General features: G+C 43.4%; 1 protein-coding gene across 6 annotated transcripts in view; it reads right to left on the bottom strand.

Moving 5' to 3' along the window:
* Nucleotides 1-19,815, bottom strand: part of osbpl3b (oxysterol binding protein-like 3b) — a 121,201-nt gene that overhangs the window by 52,087 nt on the left and 49,299 nt on the right. For 5 of the 6 annotated variants that reach the window (XR_007899288.1, XM_051718168.1, XM_051718165.1 and 2 more), the window contains exons 3-5: nt 8,688-8,804; nt 1,373-1,426; nt 114-227 (exon numbers count right to left, since the gene is read on the bottom strand). Coding sequence is in view for 5 of the 6 variants with exons in the window: in XM_051718168.1 (XP_051574128.1) it covers nt 114-227; nt 1,373-1,426; nt 8,688-8,804 (285 nt within the window). In the remaining variant the exon portion in view is untranslated. The remainder of the gene's footprint in view (nt 1-113; nt 228-1,372; nt 1,427-8,687; nt 8,805-19,815) is intronic. The other variant, XM_051718166.1, reaches the window with a different exon arrangement.

The raw sequence follows: 19,815 nt of genomic DNA, 5'->3' as shown, positions 1-19,815 counted from the left end.
GTAACTTCCAGTTACATTGCAACAAAATGACAGCAAGCGTCAATCTCCACTAATATTCTTCCTATGACCGCTGGGAGTTCTGAAGTCAGTCTAATACTCTAATTGTTGCATACCTTCAGGTGATAAATGTTTTCTTCCGCATCCAGATCAATACACTTGGCTTTCTTCTTAATGGCCATGACGGACAGACCCACGTCAATGCAGCCGTGCAGCTTGCCTTTCTCGATCTGTACACAGGACAGGCAGAAGTTTTGACCTATAAATATCAAGTTTGTCAACTCAATCTCAAATATCAATACAACATAGCAATTATGTTGCTCTTGTTTAAGCCTGAAATGAATCTAAATTCCAACTGAATTAAAGGTAAAGTGTCATTTTTTCAATGTTAAAATTAGGGCTGTCAATTGATTAAAATTTGTAATCAAATTAATTACATGACATGCCAATTAATCCCATATATAAATAATGCAGAGAATGACCCAAATAACAATAATTCAATATATAACAATCAATTCAATAAATATATTTAAATAATTATAAAAAAATTATATTACATATAATTAAAATTAAAATGCATTACATTATTGTAGCAGATTGATTTGATAAGATTTTAGCTTTGATAAGACAAAAAAAAGTGACTTTAGAAGGCAAAACATTGTTTATTTCTATATTATTGAACATAAGCCTATCATTGGCCTATAGTCCACAACAATCAATTTTGCAATTGATTCATCAATCATCTTGTGCAGTCACTAATGTCAAGCAAGCCTGCATGTGGTTTGTTGTCTGTACAGCTGTGTGTTGCCTATAAAGCTAGAGTTTCACTTACTGCCCCCTGCTGAAAACAGGTGGTACTTTAAGCTTGAATTGCTCTGATGGTAGGAATATTCCTTGTTACATTCTGGGGACATGATTGATTAATTTTTTGAATGCATTATTTTTATATAATAAATCACACTGAATTAATGTGTTAAATCAACAGCCCTTGTTACAACATTTTCTCATAAAATGTTAATGCCGCTGCCATAAATGCCCACTTCATATTTCCGCTTAAGCAAGCAGATACTGTAGGTGTCAGACAAGGCAATCCTGGAAGCATAATACTTTAAGTTATGAAATTGAAGTCTACTCATTTGCAAACTATCAGCTCTACATACGTAATGCTATCAAACCCTGGGGAAATAAGCATTGATTTAACATTCTTTTATCATGTGGAAACACGAGAAAGGGTTGGAGGGTGAGAAACTCTAAAGATTCTTGGTGAAGACTTGCATGATGGCGTTCTAACCCACTAAAAGTCCAGAGTGCTTTAGTTAAATGGATTGAGTGAGTGTGTGTGTATAGTTGTGTATGCGAGGCCTTTAGGACTCACATCAGCTGGGCATTTGCCATACTTCAAAATGCCTTTATCCAAGTAGAAGAATCTCTGTGAGGAGAGAGAGACAAAGAGGAGAGGACATAGAAGAACTTGGGTCAGATTCACTGCGTAAATGATGAATTTGTTCTCAGGGGACACAAAGACACTCTTGATGTATGAGAGGCTGTGCAATGCAATATTCTTTCTATACTCGCATGCACACTCTCCTTCTCATCAATAACAATACACCTCACTGATTCTTGCACATCTCAAGACCAAACGTCATGATGTCATGAACCAATGAGGTTTGATGTTATTGATGTGTTGCCATATTTGATTGCAGACTTTATTCCTTATTTTGGTCTGTTCATCATACAAAGTGATTGTACACCTTCAGAGGACATGATATATGATGTAAAAGTCACATGGACTACTTATATGACACTTTTGAGTGTTGTGGTAGGTTTAAAGTGAGGCACTATCCACTGCTGTTGTATGGAAATAAACAATTGTGACATTCTTTAAAATATAAATTTTATTGTTCTGTAGAAGAAAGAAAGTCATATGGGTCTAGAATAACATGATGGTGAGTAAATAATGACAGAATTTTCATGTTTGGGTGAACTATTCCTTTAAGTGTTGGTGTCCTTTCAGGAATACAATATATTCTTTTTTTTTTTTTTTTTCAGATTAACGTTTTTATTGATGTTACACATCAAACACAATACAGAACAAAGCAAAACATGCATGCACAGAGTCAGCCATTATTCCCTTTTAACCCTCATTAATTCCTATCCCACTCCCAACCCAACCCCCAACAAACATTCCCGTGGTCCAAGCCTGAGTATACACATATAAACACGAAGAGAAAAAGAAAAAAGAAGAAGAAGAAAAAAAAGTGTCTCTCCACATGGCCTCATCGAGAGCCTTCCAGAAAGGTCATGTATTTGTCCCATTTCTTACCATATGCATCTAATCTGCCAAGCTGTTTATATGACATATTTTCAAATGCTGCCACCCTGCCCAATTAGGTGAACCATTCTTGAAATGAAGGAGCACCACTTGACTTTCATCCTCTAAGAATTATTTGTCTGCCAATCATTACACTAGTTTGGTCCCATTTTTTTTATATATATATTTTTTTTTAATATTTGTCACCTACAGTACTTTAATAACTGCCCCATCACCCAATAATCATAGTCTGGGGCAGAATAAAATTTGAGGATCTAAAACCTCAAAGATAAAATTCTAGATTCTTAACCAGAATTCTTGAATCTTAGCCAAACTACAGAGCAAGGGCTATGTCTCCATCCTCCAACTGACATCGCCATCAGGAAGGTGTGTCCGTTAAACCAAGCCTAAACAATCTAGAGGGAGTCCAGTAGAAACGATGCAAAATCTTAAACTGAATAAGGTGTACCCTTGCATCCCTAGACATAGTTTAAAAAATGTGTTTTTAAATCCTCCAATAACAAGTTAAAATCTCTGTCCCATAATCTCTTAAGAGCTGTTAAGGCCACATCACCAAGACTCTGAATCAACGAGAAATAATACATTGATGATTCATGCCCCTTTCCAAAGGCTGTGAGCACCATACAAAGGATGTCTGCAGCTTTAGGGGGCTGTGTACTGCCACCAAAAATAGTACAAAGTAAATGCCGCAACTGTAAATACCTGAAAAATTTAGACCTAAAAATCCCAAATTGCTGGGTTTTATTTTCAAATGATCTCAAAGCTCCATTTTCATAAAAGTCACAAAGTGTGGCAACACCCCTCTCCATCCATTCTTTCCAGCAAAAGTGGGACTTGTTAATACGTAATTTGGGTTTCAGCCATATACTTGAGGAAACATTTAGGTTTGTATCAAAATTGAACATACGGGAAACCTTTGTCCATACTGAATGTAAGTGTGAAATAATGTAATGCATTTTTACTTCTCTAGGCAATTTAATAGAAAGACTTTGCAGTGGTGAGACTGAGGCAAGGACCGCTTGTTCAATGTTGTACCAGGGAGGGGCTCTCTCAGATGGAAGAGACAAATGGGCCAAGTGTCTAAGATTAAAAGCATAGTAATAAAACAAAGTTTTGGGGAGGCCTAAACCTCCTTTGTCAATTGGTCTATGTAACTTACTGAAAAAAAACGTTCGTTTACCATTCCAAATAAAAGACTTAGATATTATATCAAATTGTTTAAAATAAGAAAGAGGAACTTCTAGAGAGAGACTGCAGTAAATAATTGAATTTAGGGATACAATTCATTTTTATAACGTTGACCTTCCCAGCCATAGACAAATGTAGTTAAGCTCACCTATCAACATCACATGAGAATTTTTTGCCTAAATGCCTAAATACCTAATGCCTTGCTCGGGCCATTGAAAGGCGCTAGGTAGGAAAGCTGTGGTAGGGCAATTTACTGTCAGAGCAAGAGCTTCTCATTTAGACTAAATCACCCTGTATCCTGAAAATTTGGAGAAAGTATTAATAATTCTATGGAGGCTAGGCATAGATCTTCTAGGATCGGAGACAAATATTAATATATCATCTGCTTAGAGTAAAAGTGTATGCACCACACCTCCTGCTACAATACCAGGAAAATCATCCTCTTTTCTCATTGTGGCTGCTAATGGTTCCAGGGCAAGACAGAAGAGCAAAGGGGAGAGAGGAGAGCCTTGACGGGTTCCCCTACCAACACAAAATTATTCTGAAATTAATCCATTAGTTTGCACTGCTGCTGACGGATGTTTATAGAGTAACTTAGTCCACCCAATAAAAGTGTTCCCAAACCTGTAAATTTCCAAAATCTTAAAAAGATAGTCCCATTCAACCCTATCAAACGCCTTCTCAGCGTCAAGTAAGATGGCAGCAATTGGGTCTGATCATTCGCTACTGACCACATAATATTTATAAAACGTCTAATATTATCAGAAGAACTATGACCATGAATAAACCCCACTTGATCTATATCTATAAGAGATGTAATTACTTTGCTTTATCGATTAGCCATTTTAGACAATATTTTTACATCTAACTGGATCAGGGAAATTGGACGATAACATTTACATTCATGAGGGTCTTTATCTTTTTAAGAATGAGACTGATCGGAGCTTGCATCATGGTTGCGGTAGTTGCACCTTTCTTTAATGACTTGTGTGTAAATTTCTAACACAAGTGGAGCCAGTTCTGTGACATAAGATCTAAAACATTCTGCTGCAAAACCATCAAGCTCCTCCAGAGTAATATCTGAGAAAAGAAAGTCTATTTGATCATTTGTCAATTTAAGAAGTTCTAATGGCTCTACGAAGTTGCTAATATCCTTATCGGTAGACGAAGATGTGGAACTAAAAAGACTGAAATAGAATTCTTTAAACCAGGGGTCTTCAACCATTTTCAGGCCAAGGACCCCATGGTTGGTAGAGAGATGGAGCCGGGACCCCCGTTACATATTTTATAAAATGTAGTGTTTTGTTTTATGCCAATAAAAACGTGTATAATAGGCTACCATATTATTGTATATACATACTTATTTATGTTTACATTGCAAAGCAAATACTGCCCTGCTGAAAAGACCATCCAGCCTGGTCATAGCTGGTCATGCTGGTTTTAGAGAGGTTTCGAACACTTTTTTTTAGGTGGTCAGGCTGGTCATTCTGATCTTAGTTGGTCAGGCTGGTCTTAGCTGGTTTCCCAGCCTGACTAGCTAAAAAGTGTTCAAAACCCCTCTGAAACCATGCAATCAGCTTAGACTGGTTTTAGCTGGTCTTTTCAGCAGGGTTTATAACAGGGGTCTGCAACATTTCTGACATGAAGTGACATTTTCAGTTTTCCTTGTTAATCCCTGTGCCAAACCTCCTCCAAAAAGAAAGAAAAAGACAAAGAGATAGTAAGACAGACAGACAGACAGAAAAACAGACAGATCCTGTCCATGCAGAATAAATCAACTTTTATAAGGCTACTAAAATGGAGTCTTCATCTCATTTGAGTGGTCGTTTTACACATATATTTCAAAGTTAACTGAGTGCACCTTTAATTATGTTGATTTAGTCACAGACTTGTGTGTGTGGAACATTAAGGTCATGTACGCCAGCTTGATAATCTCAGTGGTAAATTTACACCAGACAAGTGAGCTATTGTTCTGAAAGCAATAAGTAACTAATAATAAAAGAAAATGTATGCTGTCATCTGCTCAACCACACAGCGCGACCAACGCAAGCAGATGTGTTTACTCACGCGAGCCTCCACTGCAGCACCACTGAACCTGATGTGTGTAATGCTATGAGTGGCTCGTGATGAGCGGTGGTAGCATGAATGGTTTGTCCGTACTACGTGCTTCTGCTGACTAGCACAGTTTAGTCACACTTTAAGATTTGGCATGCAGGTGCAAGGGACTTGCCAATAACATGTGGATGGATTAAAATACATACTCCTCTCTCTCACTATCACTCGCGTGTGTGTAAGTGATTATTACAAATGCCAATGGTGGATCAAACGATAATTTGTGGACTCCCTGCGATATCAACCCGGACCCCCTTTTGAAGACCCATGCTTTAAAGGCCTTATTAATATCTGTGGCAGAGGTAAATATATTTCCTCCAGAAGACTTCACTGAAGGAATGGTGGAAAAAAAATCTGTTTTATGTATCTGGTAAGAGGTTTCCCTGCCTTGTCTCCCGACTCAAAGTGCATCTGTCTTGCACTGAATAACCAAAACTCTACCTTCTGTGTCAACTCTCTAAGACCATTGGATGACATTCGGCACTTCAGTTCTGTTTCAGCACTTTTAATACTCTTTTCCAATTCCATGAATTCCTGTGTTTTGATCTTTTTAATGAATGAGGAATATTGCATGATCCGCCCCCTAAGAACTGCCTTAAGCGCCTCACATGCCACACCCACAGAGGACACTGAGGACCAATTGGTGTCTACATTAACATTAACTTCTGTCTTTAACATTTGTTGAAATACTGGGTCCTGTACATTTTACCTATATGAAAGTGTGACATATTGACATGCAAAGAAACATTGTGCACCCAAGGCTAAATTATATAGACCACAATTCAACATTGATTTAACCATAAAATCCTTCATAACCCACAGAACAGAAAAAAGATGCGCTTCAACCTCACGCATAACAGTCTCAACCGGTGTCCACCCCACGAAATTCAACGGTCCATGCACACTCATGAGATTTTCCGAGACACCAATGCTACAAGATTACTTCAGTCTGGTGTTTTTTTGTTTTTGTTTGTTTGTTTGTTTGTTTTTTACGTAAACTGTACAATTGAACTGCACATAAATGTTTTCAGTGAAATAGGCCCCAGTAAATAACAAAATCGAACCCACAAAATGAACAAATATACTCAACAATAAGTTAATAAAGGAAAATAAAAAAAATAAATAAAAAAAAGTAGACTGACAGACAGTGGGCAATCAACCGAATAACAAACCCTCTCAGACCGCATCAGCAAAATGCATGATGTGCATCCATTCCGTTGATTCAGCACAGGCAAAGCCACCCACTCACTCCATTGATTTAATTAAGGCCAAAGCTTCTCGTAGGCATGTGAAAGTCTTACGTCCATCCTTGGCATCAATTCTCAGCTTAGCCAGGTAAATCAATGCGAAGCTCACATCCTGCGTGAAGTAACTTCTTACACTCTTTGAATCTCTCCCATTTCGTTTGTGTAGCACTGGCAAAGTCCGGAAAACCATAATGTTGTAATCCTCCCAGCACAACTTGCCTTTATTCCTTTCTGCATGTAGAACAAAGTCTCTGTCTGCCGACCGCAGGAATCTTGCCAGAATGGATCGGGGTCTGTCACCCACCCTGAGAAGCCGGCCGACTGCTCTGTGCACGCGCTCTATTTCCAGATGATGGCCCGCTGTGTCAAACAAATTCGGAATAAGCCCATCTAGGATCTTGACCATATCTTTACCTTCCTTTCCCTCGGGGATTCCAACTAAACAAACTCTATTACGTCTGCTTTAATTTTCCAAATCCTTGAATTTTTCCCACACCTGATCCATATCAGTTTTGGTGGCCGGCGGGTTAGTCCGCAGCTCTTTTCCGGTTGCTTCCATAAACTCGATTCACTTTTCAGCCTCATCCATTCTCGTGATAACAGTGGAAAGTTTCGCCTCCACAGATGTGGTCACTCAACATATTTCCGCAAGACCCACCATGTTGGTCGAGATTTTCGTTAGTGCTGCATAAATGTTTGCAATATCTTGACCTAAATCCTGAGGTGCTGTCATTTCCAACCGGACCCCCGCCATCTTGCTCTTGAGAGGCGTCAAGCACATGCGACTGTAAATGCTTTTTAATGTCGCCACAGGCCGATGATTTCGAATTCTTCGACATCCTCCACTCCCAGCGCAGTTTCATTTTTTTTTTATTGTATTTTGTTTTTATTGGAAATGCAAAAAAGGTTAACAATTGTATAAATGTAAGTGCATATACATAAAAGGCATTGACAATAGATAAAAAATAATAAGAAAAAAAAATGAAACAAGACAGCCTCAATGATGTATGCGGCCGATAAATGTGACCTCCGGAGGACGCAGCCTTCCAAATGAGACACAGCCTTTGTTCATGTCTTGTCTGTCACTCTGTCGCCGTTTATTGTTTCCACCGGGTACCTAAAATGCTGCCACACAAACTATTTAAAAGTGGCGGGGGCATCTTCTATGCTAATTTCACCCTCACACTCCATCATGCTGATATCGTGAGAGCTTTTCACCTCAAAGAGAAATATCATCACGTTTTAATATCGCGAGATCTCGTCACACCCCTATTAACTAGGCTACTGCATAATGCAGCAACCAAATTAAACGTAATCCCAGGAAATGGTGGCAATAACGACCATGACTAATGCTCAGTATCAGATTTGGATCAGTCATATCTGGTCGATATCTCATTTGTTTAAAAAGCAGTGCCATACCACTCTGATATTGAATCAAAGCATCCCTAATGGAGTTCTAAAACAAAGGTTCGGGAGAAGTTAGTTAATCTAATCCTGTCAATCATTTAGCAAGAATATATCAACAGCTGCTTAAATCACTACTGTGACAATTCTTCCGCCATCCCTCCCCACCCCATCTCCTGCCTTATGTCATCCATCCATCCCAACTTCATTTATTAGTCCAGGTAGTGCTCCAGTCTCAAACTCGAGCCCTCTATCTTGCATAGCACACCAAATTGGTTTACCTTCATCACAGTCAAGAATTATCTAAATATGCAAACTCGTGAAATGCAATTATTATTCGTATTTTTCCAAATGGAATGGTGGCAGACAGTTTATTATATCACTGTTTCTCAGATAAACACACATACCTTGTGCCAGCCTTTCATGGGCCATTTCCTCTTCTTCAGCATGTAGCCCGCCTGCCTCTCTGGTTCCTGTATATTAGACAGACGACCACGCAAGCCCTCGACGATCTCCCAGCTGTCCTGTACACACACACACACACACACACAAAGCACAAAGCACAATGAAATTCAATACACATCACTCTACATGACACACAGGGCAGACAGACAGGGCTTATCACATTTAAATGTCTAAATTATCCGAAGTAATGAACTGTCCTGAAAATATGGGTTATCAAATGTGAAATCCACATGTAATGTGTCAAGAATATTGAGTGTTTCTAACTTCTGTCAAGAAATACATATTGTTTGGTATTAGGGCTGGGTGGTATGGTTGCATAAACTATGCTACAGTAGAAATGTATGTACTGGTAGAGATTCCGCTATACTGTTTATACTGCAGTAGATATATTTGTGTGGCAATCAGTGGGCAGGACTGCTTTGCATTATCATATAATATAGGTCTGACAGACGGGACAAAAATGTGTGCCTGCATTCTCCTTCTTCAGCAAAATCTGTCTGTTCCTCAAGGCAAGAGCAGCACTGCTCAACCACACTCTCAGCAATTCACTGTATCATGTACAACTTAAAAAAAACAACCTTCACGGTTATCCTGAACTATGACATTGCATATGTCTAATTCACTAATAAATGCGTACATGTTGCATATTTATGAGCACAGAAAATGTTTCACAAAGATGCATAAATGTATTCTTACCTTCGTTCTAATATTGTTAAAGCCTCATTCTAAATTAGGTGCATATACCAACAGTTAGTAGTTTGCATAAAACATGCCCAAACAATGTCCATATACAGACAGGGTTTTCCGCACAAACTCTCATGTACAGTGATTCGTCACTCTCTGGAAATGTTCCTTAAAGGTAAGGAAAAGCGGCAAGATCTTCGAGTAAAACTAAGTGACACTTAGTAATTAAACACTTATAGGCCTAGACTATTAACCATCGGCTGCATTTTTGTGCATTTTTATCTCTGATCAAGCAATAACGCACTTTTGGTACTCTTAAAGAAATATGACTTATTGTAGGGTCACTTAGTTGTTCAGTTACTACTAATAATAACAGATATAAAAACATTTCAACTTTACCTAAAAACATACCTCACTAAAATGCATCCTATTTATCTGTGATTAATCACTATTTCCACAACAAATATGTAATATTACAACATACATCTGCACAGACAATGACGCGAATGAACAGGTGAACTTGAACTAAGTTACACACTACTAATAATGTGTGTAATACGCGTTGCGTAACTTTCACTGTAAATTTGTTTCCATAAAAAAAAACTCACTACACGCAATGCAATGGAAAATTAATAACAGTCACTAAAGCATGAAAAATTCAGAATACAGTGTACTAACTTAGCTACTACTTTAGTATATTCATTATATGCTATTATTTCAGGATCTCAGGTTTTCACAACAAGTACAGTCTTTTGTATGTAACCTATCTTTTATGTTTCATACATGTTTAAATTAAAAACTAAATTTTTTTATAAATGTTTTCTAAATGTTTGAGTATTTGATTAAAGTTTGATCTTTTGGGGCCTGGGTAGCTCAGCAATATTGACGCTGACTACCACCCCTGGAGTCGCGAGTTCGAATACAGGGCATGCTGAGTGACTCCAGCCAGGTCTCCTAAGCAACCAAACTGACCCGGTTGCTAGGGAGGGTAGAGTCACATGGGATAAACCCCTCATGGTTGCTATAATGTGTAGTTCTCAGTCTCGGTGGGGTGCGTGGTGAGTTGTACATGGATGCCGCGGAGAATAGCGTGGGCCTCCACACGTGCTACGTCTCCGCGGTAACGCGCTCAACAAGCCACGTGATAAGATGCACAGATTGACGGTCTCAGATGCAGAGGCAACTGAGATTCGTCCTCTGCCACCCGGTTTGAGGCAAGTCACTATGCCACCACGAGGACTTAGAGCGCATTGGGAATTGGGCATTCCAAATTTGGGAAAAAAGGGGAGAAAAAAAAAAAGTTTGATCTTTTGCAGTTTGACACACGCTTTTCTCATTTTGCACATTATCATAAAGTAAAAGATATTATTTTCACTGACAAAAATTATGTGCCATTTTAGTCAGAGTGAAACTGATTAAAATGTATGAAAATGACAAGATGAAATGTTGACGAATTGTAACAGAAATTTTCGTCAAAAGACTAAAACTATGACTAAAACATAAAACTATGTAAAAAATAACACTGGTAGTTTTACAGTAGGTGGACATATAAAAATTCAATTTGTAACCCTCAGAGTACCAGTTCCTCTTTTACCGCAGATCCACATCCCTATTTGTATAAAACGGGCACCTGATCACTGGATGGGAATTCTGCAGTAGTTTAAATGCTACACTTCATAATACTGCTGGTATTGAGAATAACTACAGCCATCCGAATGGTGAAACATATCGCCGCTTAGGAGGAGTAATGAGCTTTATAATGCTACCAATGGTGAGATTAGAGATTACAGTCCAGTAATCAGGTCAGCCTGTTCATCTGAGGAGAAGGACACCACTCCGCCCTCCAGAGCTCAGAGCATACCAACAAACACACATGCAGGTGTGCATACAGTACAGACACAGACAGATGGCACTTTCCACAATATGGTACACCATGGTCTCATTCCTTTTTTAAAACCCCTGTTTCTGTAGTGAGATCTATTAAATAAATAAACTATTATTGAACATAACATTACTTAATTTAACATGAAATGTAGCTAGTTTAAAACACAACAAATGTCTGTTTATATATATATATATATATATATATATATATATTTACATACACCTTAGCCAAATACATTTAATCTCAGTTCCCTATCTGTCACTCACTTGACATTGTGTCGATGTAGTGACACTAGGGGTCACTCTTGGGAGCCTCAAACACCTCTGATCTTTAAAAAAAGGCCAATGGGAATTGGCGACGTAAGGGTATAAAAGGAGCTGGCTCGCAACCACTCATTCAGATTTTCTCTTCGGAGCTGAGCGGTTGTGCTCAGTGAGCTGAATTCCTCCGCTGCCTGTACTCACCTCAATCTGCTGGATTTTACGGCCCATTTCAGCGGCTTCTCCCCCTCTGCACTCGTGGAGTGCAGAGAACGCCCCTGGGTGCTTTGGCAAACTAAAAGAGTATATTCTCTAGAAGAGTATATTTTCTTCTCCTAAAAGAGTGGCACTTACGGGAACGTCTTTTTAAAGATGTCTTTCCGTTTGTGTATTATTCCTGGTTGCGGTCGTTACCTCTCCGCTTCTGACGGCCACGATCGCTGTCTTACGTGTCTGGGTGCTGCCCACGCGTAGACATCGTTCGTGGATGGGTCATGTCCTCATTGCGAGAACATGACTATGGCAACATTGCGGTCACGGCTTTCCTTCGTAAGAGGAAATGCCACCCCAGCGCTCCCCGCCTCGGTCCTTCTACCTACGGGTATGAGGCCACGTCAGGGCGATTTGGGGACTTCAATGGGAGCATCTCCGCTGGGTAACCCCCCCACGGACCTCCCATTCCTCAGCACGCTCGCTTGCCCCGATCGGGCTCTCGGATGAGACCGCCGGCTCGTCTCAGGGCGAGATCGACCTCTTATTCAGAGCACGGGAAGACGATAAGCTCTCGATCACAGCATCAGAGAGCGGGCTCGTCCAGTCTGATGCGGAGGCTTCGGCTGGGCTTCCTCCTTCGGGTATGGTCGTCCAGTCTCAGGCCGACGTGGAGCTGACGGACATGCTTGCCCGGGCGGACACGAGCATCGGGCTAGAGTGGAACCCTCCACTCTCCCCTGAACCCTTGTGGCTCGATGATTGGTTCCGGGGCCCAGAGCGGCGCTCACGGCCACGCCCCGGTCCCTTTCTTCCCAGAGGTGCATTAGGAGCTGAAGAGATCATGGAGGGCACCTTTTACTACACGATCCCAGTCTTTCAGTTCCCCCGCTCTCACTACCCTCAATGGTGCGGCGGCCAGGGGGTATTCGGTGATTCCCCAGGTGGATAAAGCGCTCGCGGTGCACTTGTGCCCGCAGAGCGCCGCCTCCTGGCACGGTCGCCAGAAGCTCCCGTCCAGGGCCTGTAGGTTTACATCGTCTCTGGCGACTAAGGCCTACGGTACCGCTGGACAAGTCGCGTCCGCCCTGCATGCCATGGCTCTCCTGCAGGTACACCAAGCCAAGGCACTAAAAGAACTGCACGAGGGTAGTTCTGACCCGGGATTGATGCAGGAACTGCACTTGGCGACCGACCTCGGCGAGGATTTTGCCCAGCAGTTCTCGGCGGTGAAGCAGCAGACGGAGGCTATCCAACATATCCTGCCCCGGTGTGGTTCAAGACCCCGCATCCCATCTGCTCATCGCCAAGGATGTCCTCCTGCAGCAACAGCACTGGCTCCGCCGCAGCCCGCCCCCACAGCCCGGCCCTGGCGTGGAGCCCACCGCAGGAAGCAGACACCACCCGTCTCATGGCCGGCCGCCAAGAACCCGAGGAAGGCTTCGAAGTGCCCCTGAGATGGGCGACCCAAAGACGAGGAGACCCGCTGCTCTGGAGCTGGTGGACAGACCACTCCATTCCCCGGTGGAGGGCCAGGAGGAGAATCTTTTGTTTCATTTTCATTTAATTTCTCCACATGCCCAAGAGGCTGTGGTACCCAAAGTTCAACAAAAGAGTGGTTTTCTTGTTCCCTGGGTCACATATCTGGTGCGCACGGCCGTTGTCACGATCGCCGTCCACCGACACATTTCGACAGGTTTGGCGCAGCGGTGGGCCCCCCGCCCCTGCGTGCCCAGCTGTGGCAAAAACACACCCACACCAGGTTGGTTCCAACGGACTGCGGGGACGATATTCCTCCTCCCCCTTCCCCAGCTGATCCTATGGTGGGTATCAGGAGCCAGGTAAGTGCTTTGATGTCACTGGACTCAGCACAGCCACGGAGCTTGAGCCCTCTCGATGTGGCGCCTCAGGCTCCGCCTCTAAGCGAGGCCCCACCCACCGGTACGTCCGACGAGATTGTCCCCTTGGTCCCCCTTGCCCGGAGCTTGGACATGTGGCTTGCACTTCCCAACCCGTCGCGATGGCTGACCCGGACTGTCCGACTCGGTTACGCGATTTAGTTCGCCAGGCGCCCGCCCAGGTTCAGCGTCGTCCGCTTCACCTCGGTGAAGGGCGAGAACGCCGCTACCCTGCGTGTGGAGATCGCTACCCTTCTGCAGATGGGTGCGATAGAGCCTGTCCCTCCGGCCGAGCTGAAGAAAGGGTTTTACAGCCCCTACTTCATCGTATCGAAGAAAGGCGGTGGGTTGCGGTCAATCTTGGACCTGTGAGTACTGAACCGGGCTTTGCACAGACTCCCGATCAAGATGCTGATGTAAAAACAAGCGTCCGGCATCAAGATTGGTTCGTGGCAGTAGACCTGAAGGATGCGTACTTCCACGTCTCGGTTTTACCTCGACACAGACCCTTCCTGCGGTTTGCTTTTGAGGGCTAGGCGTACCAGTACAAGGTCCTCCCCTTGTGAAAATTTTCAGAGGCTCCTGGGGAATATGGCATCCTCAGCGGTGGCCACACCGCTCGGGTTGATGCATATGAGACCGCTTCAGCACTGGCTTCAGACTTGAGTCCCGAGATGGGAATGGCACTGCAGGACACATCGCGTGGTCGTCACGCCGATCTGTCGCCACTTCAGCCCTTGGACTGACCTAGAGTTTCTACGGGCAGGGGTTCCCCTAGAGCAGGTCTCCAGGCACGTCGTGGTTATGACGGACGCTTCCGAGACAGGCTCGGGCACGCAGCCACTGGCTCTTGGACTGGCCCGCGACTACGTTGGCACATCAACTGCCTCGAGTTGTTGGCAGTACTGCTCGCCCTGTGGAGGCTCCGGCCGTTGATCCAGGGCAAGCATGTGTTGGTCCGGACGGACAACACGGTGACAGTAGCGTACATCAAACGCCAAAGTGGTCTACGCTCCCGTTGCATGTCACAACTCGCCCGCTGTCTCCTCCTCTGGAGTCAGCAGCGCCTCAAGTCGCTGCGAGCCACTCACATCCCAGGCGACCTCAACACCGCAGCGGACACGATGTCACGACAGGTTACGCTCAGGGGAGAGTGGAGACTCCACCCTCAGGTGGTCCAGCTGATTTGGAGTCGATTTGGTCAAGCACAGGTAGACCTGTTTGCTTCTCGGGAATCCTCCCACTGCCCACTATGGTATGCCCTGACCAAGGCGCCCCTCGGTATAGATGCGCTGGCACACAGCTAGGTCAGGGAGGATGAGGAGCAGGTCGTCCTAATAGCACCCTACTGGCCGACGTGGTTCTCGGACCTCACGCTCCTCGTGACAGCCCCAACCCCCCCCCCCGGCGAATTCCCCTGAGGAAGGACCTTCTTTCTCAGGGACGGGGCACCATCTGGTACCCGTGACCAGACCTCTGGAATCTCCATGTCTGGCCCTTGGACGGGACGCGGAAGACCTAAGTGGCCTACCACTCGCGGTGGTAGACACGATCACTCAGGCTAGGGCTCCCTCTACGCGGCGTCTGTATGCCTTGAAGTGGCATCTTTTCGCTAAGTGGTGTTCTTCCTGATGCGAAGACCCCCAGAGATGTGCAGTCGGATCTGCTTTCCTTCCTGCAGATGAGGTTGGAGGGGCGGCTGTCCCCCTCTACCTTGAAAGTGTATGTAGCTGCCATTTTGGCACATCACGATGCAGTAGATGTTAAGTATTTGGGGAAGCACGACTTGATCATCAGGTTCCTGAGAGTCGCTAGGAGGTTGAATCCCCCCAGACCACGCCTCATCCCCTCGTGGGACCTCCAGGTAGTCCTTCGGGGTCTATGGGGAGCTCCCTTCGAGCCCCTGGAGTCAGTTGAGCTAAAGGTACTCTCTTTGAAGACTGCCCTCCTGACTGCGCTCACTTCCATCAAAAGGGTAGGGGACCTGCAGGCATTCTCTATCAGCAAATCATGCCTGGAATTCGGTCCGGGCTACTCTCACGTGATCCTGAGACCCCGACTGGGCTATGTGCCCAAGGTTCCCATGACCCCATTTAGGGATCAATGGTGAACCTGCAAGCACTGCCCCAGGAGGAGGCAGACCCAGCCTTGGCATTGCTGTGTCCGGTGCATGCTTTACACATCTATTTGGATCGCATGCAGAGCTTTAGAAGCTTTGTCTGCTTTGGCGGTCAGCGGAAAGGGAGCGCTGTCTCCAAACAGAGGATCGACCACTGGGTCATTGATGCCATCATGATGGCATATCACGCTCAGGACATGCCACCCCCCGTGGGGCTACGAGCCCACACTACTAGAAGTGTGGCAGCCTCCTGGGCCCTGACCAATGGCGCCTCTTTAGCAGACATCTGGGCAACACCCAACACCTTTGCAAGGTTCTACAATCTCCGGGTTGAGCCGGTCTCATCCCGTGTATTGTCAGGTATGAGCAGGTAAGTTCTGGGACAGTACCACTTGCGCATAGCACCTTTTCCCTCCCCTGAGGTGAAGACGTGCACTTTGACTCCCAGTCGTGTTCACAAAGTTGTGATCCCTGGATGACTTTCCTCCTTAGCCCTGTGGCAGACGAGTTTGCGGAGAAACTCACTGCCGGCCCAGTACATGTGCTAACTAAGCCCTGTACTGGGGTAGGTGCTCCACATAGGTGACCCCACGTGATATATCTTCCGCTAAATCGTTTCCCTGTTGGTAAACTGCGTCTTCCTTGGGCAGAGCTTCCTCTGCCCCTGGTCACCATGTTTGTAGAGCTCCTCCCCCTTCGGGTAGGACCTATCATGTGACTTCTCCACATGACATACTTCCGACAAGAAAATACCCCCCCACCCCCCCGGGTGAAGTGTGGTCTCCGCAGTGTCTTCACCTTGGTAGTGACACCCCCCCAACGTAGACACTTATGGCCCCCAGTCGGTAAACAAAATTCCACTCTTTTTGGGGAGAAAAAAGAGGAAAAGTGGCCATGGCTGGGCTAGCCTGTCCCTATTTTTTGGGCAGTCGACTTGTCCCCGAAGGGACCGTTCGACGCTCATAAGAGCGTTGGGGGAGGTTACATGATGGCCTGGTGCACTGGCTACAAGGCACAAAGCGGTCTGCCCGTCTTGCATCGCCAGTCCACGTAACACAGTTCAGTCGTTGTGGCGTTCTGTATAGGGACCCCTAGTGTCACTACATCGACACAACGTCGAATGAGTGACAGATAGGGAATGTCCTGGTTACTTTCGTAGCCTCCGTTCCCTGATGGAGGGAACGAGACGTTGTGTCCCTCTTGTCACAACACTGAACTACCCGCTGAAATGGCCGGGACCTTGTCTCGGCTCCTCAGCACAAAACCTGAATGAGTGGTTGCGAGCCAGCTCCTTTTATACCCGTATGTCTGGGGGAGTGGCATGCAAATTCCACTCGCCAATTCCCATTGGCCTTTTTTCAAAGATCAGAGGTGTTTGGGGCTCCCAAGAGTGACCCCTAGTGTCACTACATCGACACAATGTCTCGTTCCCTCCATCAGGGAACGGAGGTTACGAAAGTAACCAGGACGTTTTTCACAATTCCTGACATTTAATCGTAGAAAACATTCTCTGTCTTAGGTCAGTTAGGATCACTACTTTAAGAATGTGAAATGTCAGAATAATATTACAGAGAATTATTTATTTCAGCTTTTATTTCTTTCATCACATTCCCAGTGGGTCAGTTTACATACACTTTGTTAGTATTTGGTAGCATTGTCTTTAAATTGTTTAACTTGGGTCAAACATTTTGGGTAGCCTTCAACAAACTTCTCACAATTAGTTGCTGGAATTTTGGCCCATTCCTCCAGACAGAACTGGTGTAACTGAGCCAGGTTTGTAGGTCTCCTTGCTCGCACATGCTTTTTCAGTTCTGCCCACAAATTTTCAATTGGATTGTGGTCAGGGCTTTGTGATGGCCACTCCAATACCTTGACTTTGTTGTCCTTATGCCATTTGCCACAACTTTATAGCTATGCTTGGGGTCATTGTCCATTTGGAAGACCCATTTGCGACCAAGCTTTAACTTCTTGGCTGATGTCTTGAGATGTTGCTTCAATATATACACATACTTTTCCTTCCTCATGATGCTATCTATTCTGTGAAGTGTACCAGTCCCTCCTGCAGCAAAGCACCCCCACAACATGATGCTGCCACACCCATGCTTCACAGTTGGGATGGTGTTCTTCGGCTTGCAAGCCTCACCCTTTTTCCTCCAAACATAATGATGGTCAATTTGGCCAAACAGTTAAATTTTTGTTTCATTAGACCAGAGAACATTTCTCCAAAATGTAAGATCTTTGTCACCATGTGCACTTGCAAACTGTAGTCTGGCTTTTTATGTTGTTTTAGAGTAGTGTCTTCTTCCTTGCTGAGCAGCCTTTAAGTTTATGTCGATATAGGACTCGTTTTACTGTGGATATAGATACTTGTCTACCTGTTTCCTCCAGCATCTTCACAAGGTCCTTTGCTGTTGTTTGGGATTGATTTGTACTTTTTGCACCAAACTATGTTCATCTCTAGGAGACAGAATGTGTCTCCTTCCTGAGTGGTATGATGGCTGCGTGGTCCCATGGTGTTTATACTTGCATACTAATGTTTGTACAGATGAACGTGGTAGCTTTAGTCATTTGGAAATTACTCCCAAGGATGAACCAGACTTGTGGAGGTCCACAGTTTTTTTTTTCTGGGGTCTTGATTTTCCCATAATGTCAAGCAAAGAGGCACTGAGTTTGAAGGTAGGCCTTAAAATACATCCACAGGTACATCTCTAATTGACTCCATTTATTCAATTAGCCTATCAGAAGCTAATTGGCTAATTGCCAAAAGGCTTGACATCATTTTCTTGAATTTTCCAAGCTGCTTAAAGGCACAGTTAACTTAGTGTATGTAAACTTCTGACCCACTGGAATTGTGATATAGTCAATTAAAAGTGAAACAATCTGTCTGTAAACAATTGTTGGAAAAATTACTTGTGTCATGCACAAAGTAGATGTCCTAAACGACTTGCCAAAACTATAGTTTGCTCATTTGAAATCTGTGGAGTGGTTAAAAAAAAAGAGTTTTAATGACTTCAACCTAAGTGTATGTAAACTTCTGACTTCAACTGTATATATATAGTCTATTTATTTAAATGATGTTTATTTAATGTTCATTGCTCAAAAAAATCAAGGTTTTACACAGTATTCAGACAATTCCCAAATTTTGGTAACAGGGTTGCCAAAAATGCAAACCTCATATAAAAAAAAATTGCAATGGGCTCATATAATATTTAGCTCCTAAGGTTGACATTCAAAATTTTCTGTGGGTTAAGGAGCTCCTTTGACTGAAAAAAAAAAAAAAAAAGACTTAGGCCCTATTCAGTATCCTATTCATGGAAAGTGCCAGACATATTATGTTTATACATAATAGGAAGTGGACCTGCATAAAACAAGAGTGATTAAAGACATATTCATCCTTCATTTCAAGTTAATATTTATATTCTTCACTGGACATAAATATTAGCAACAGGCCACTTTTGCAGTTGAGATGAGAGAAACAATGATTCATCTGCCAATAATTATTTCACATAACCTCCGGAAGTGTTTAAGTATGGCAATAAATGAATAATAATAATAATAATTATAAACTTTATTTATATAGCACTTTTCATAACATAAAATGCGGCTCAAAGTGCTTTACAAAGGGCTTAATCTGTAGAGCTTCTATTTTCTTCTAATCTGTAGAAGAAAATGAAGTACTGTACAGTATTTATCTGGAGCTTAAGGCTCACTTCATGGGTCTGTTTTTATTTAAATATTCATTTTTCCCACACTGTCATCACACTGAGATTAATCCTGTGTTTCAGTAGAGTGGGTAATGGGACTGATGAAGATAAAGTGACAAAAGAAAATTTTGGTTTAAGTCCAAAATTTTTTGTTCCATCCAGATTTCATCTATCAAGTAAGACAATTTTTCATCTGCCTTGAGAAAATGGCAAAGAAATTCATTTTGAGGAACAGAAATATTTATATGCTAAAGGTTCCACTGTGATTTATGTATTATGGCTTAATTTAGTTTGAAACCTTTTTGTATTA

This window comes from Myxocyprinus asiaticus, chromosome 15 (genome assembly GCF_019703515.2).
Source record: "Myxocyprinus asiaticus isolate MX2 ecotype Aquarium Trade chromosome 15, UBuf_Myxa_2, whole genome shotgun sequence".
Lineage (NCBI taxonomy): Eukaryota > Metazoa > Chordata > Actinopteri > Cypriniformes > Catostomidae > Myxocyprinus > Myxocyprinus asiaticus.
Note: the sequence above shows the minus strand (reverse complement) of the source record. Positions and strands in the feature narration are given on the sequence as shown.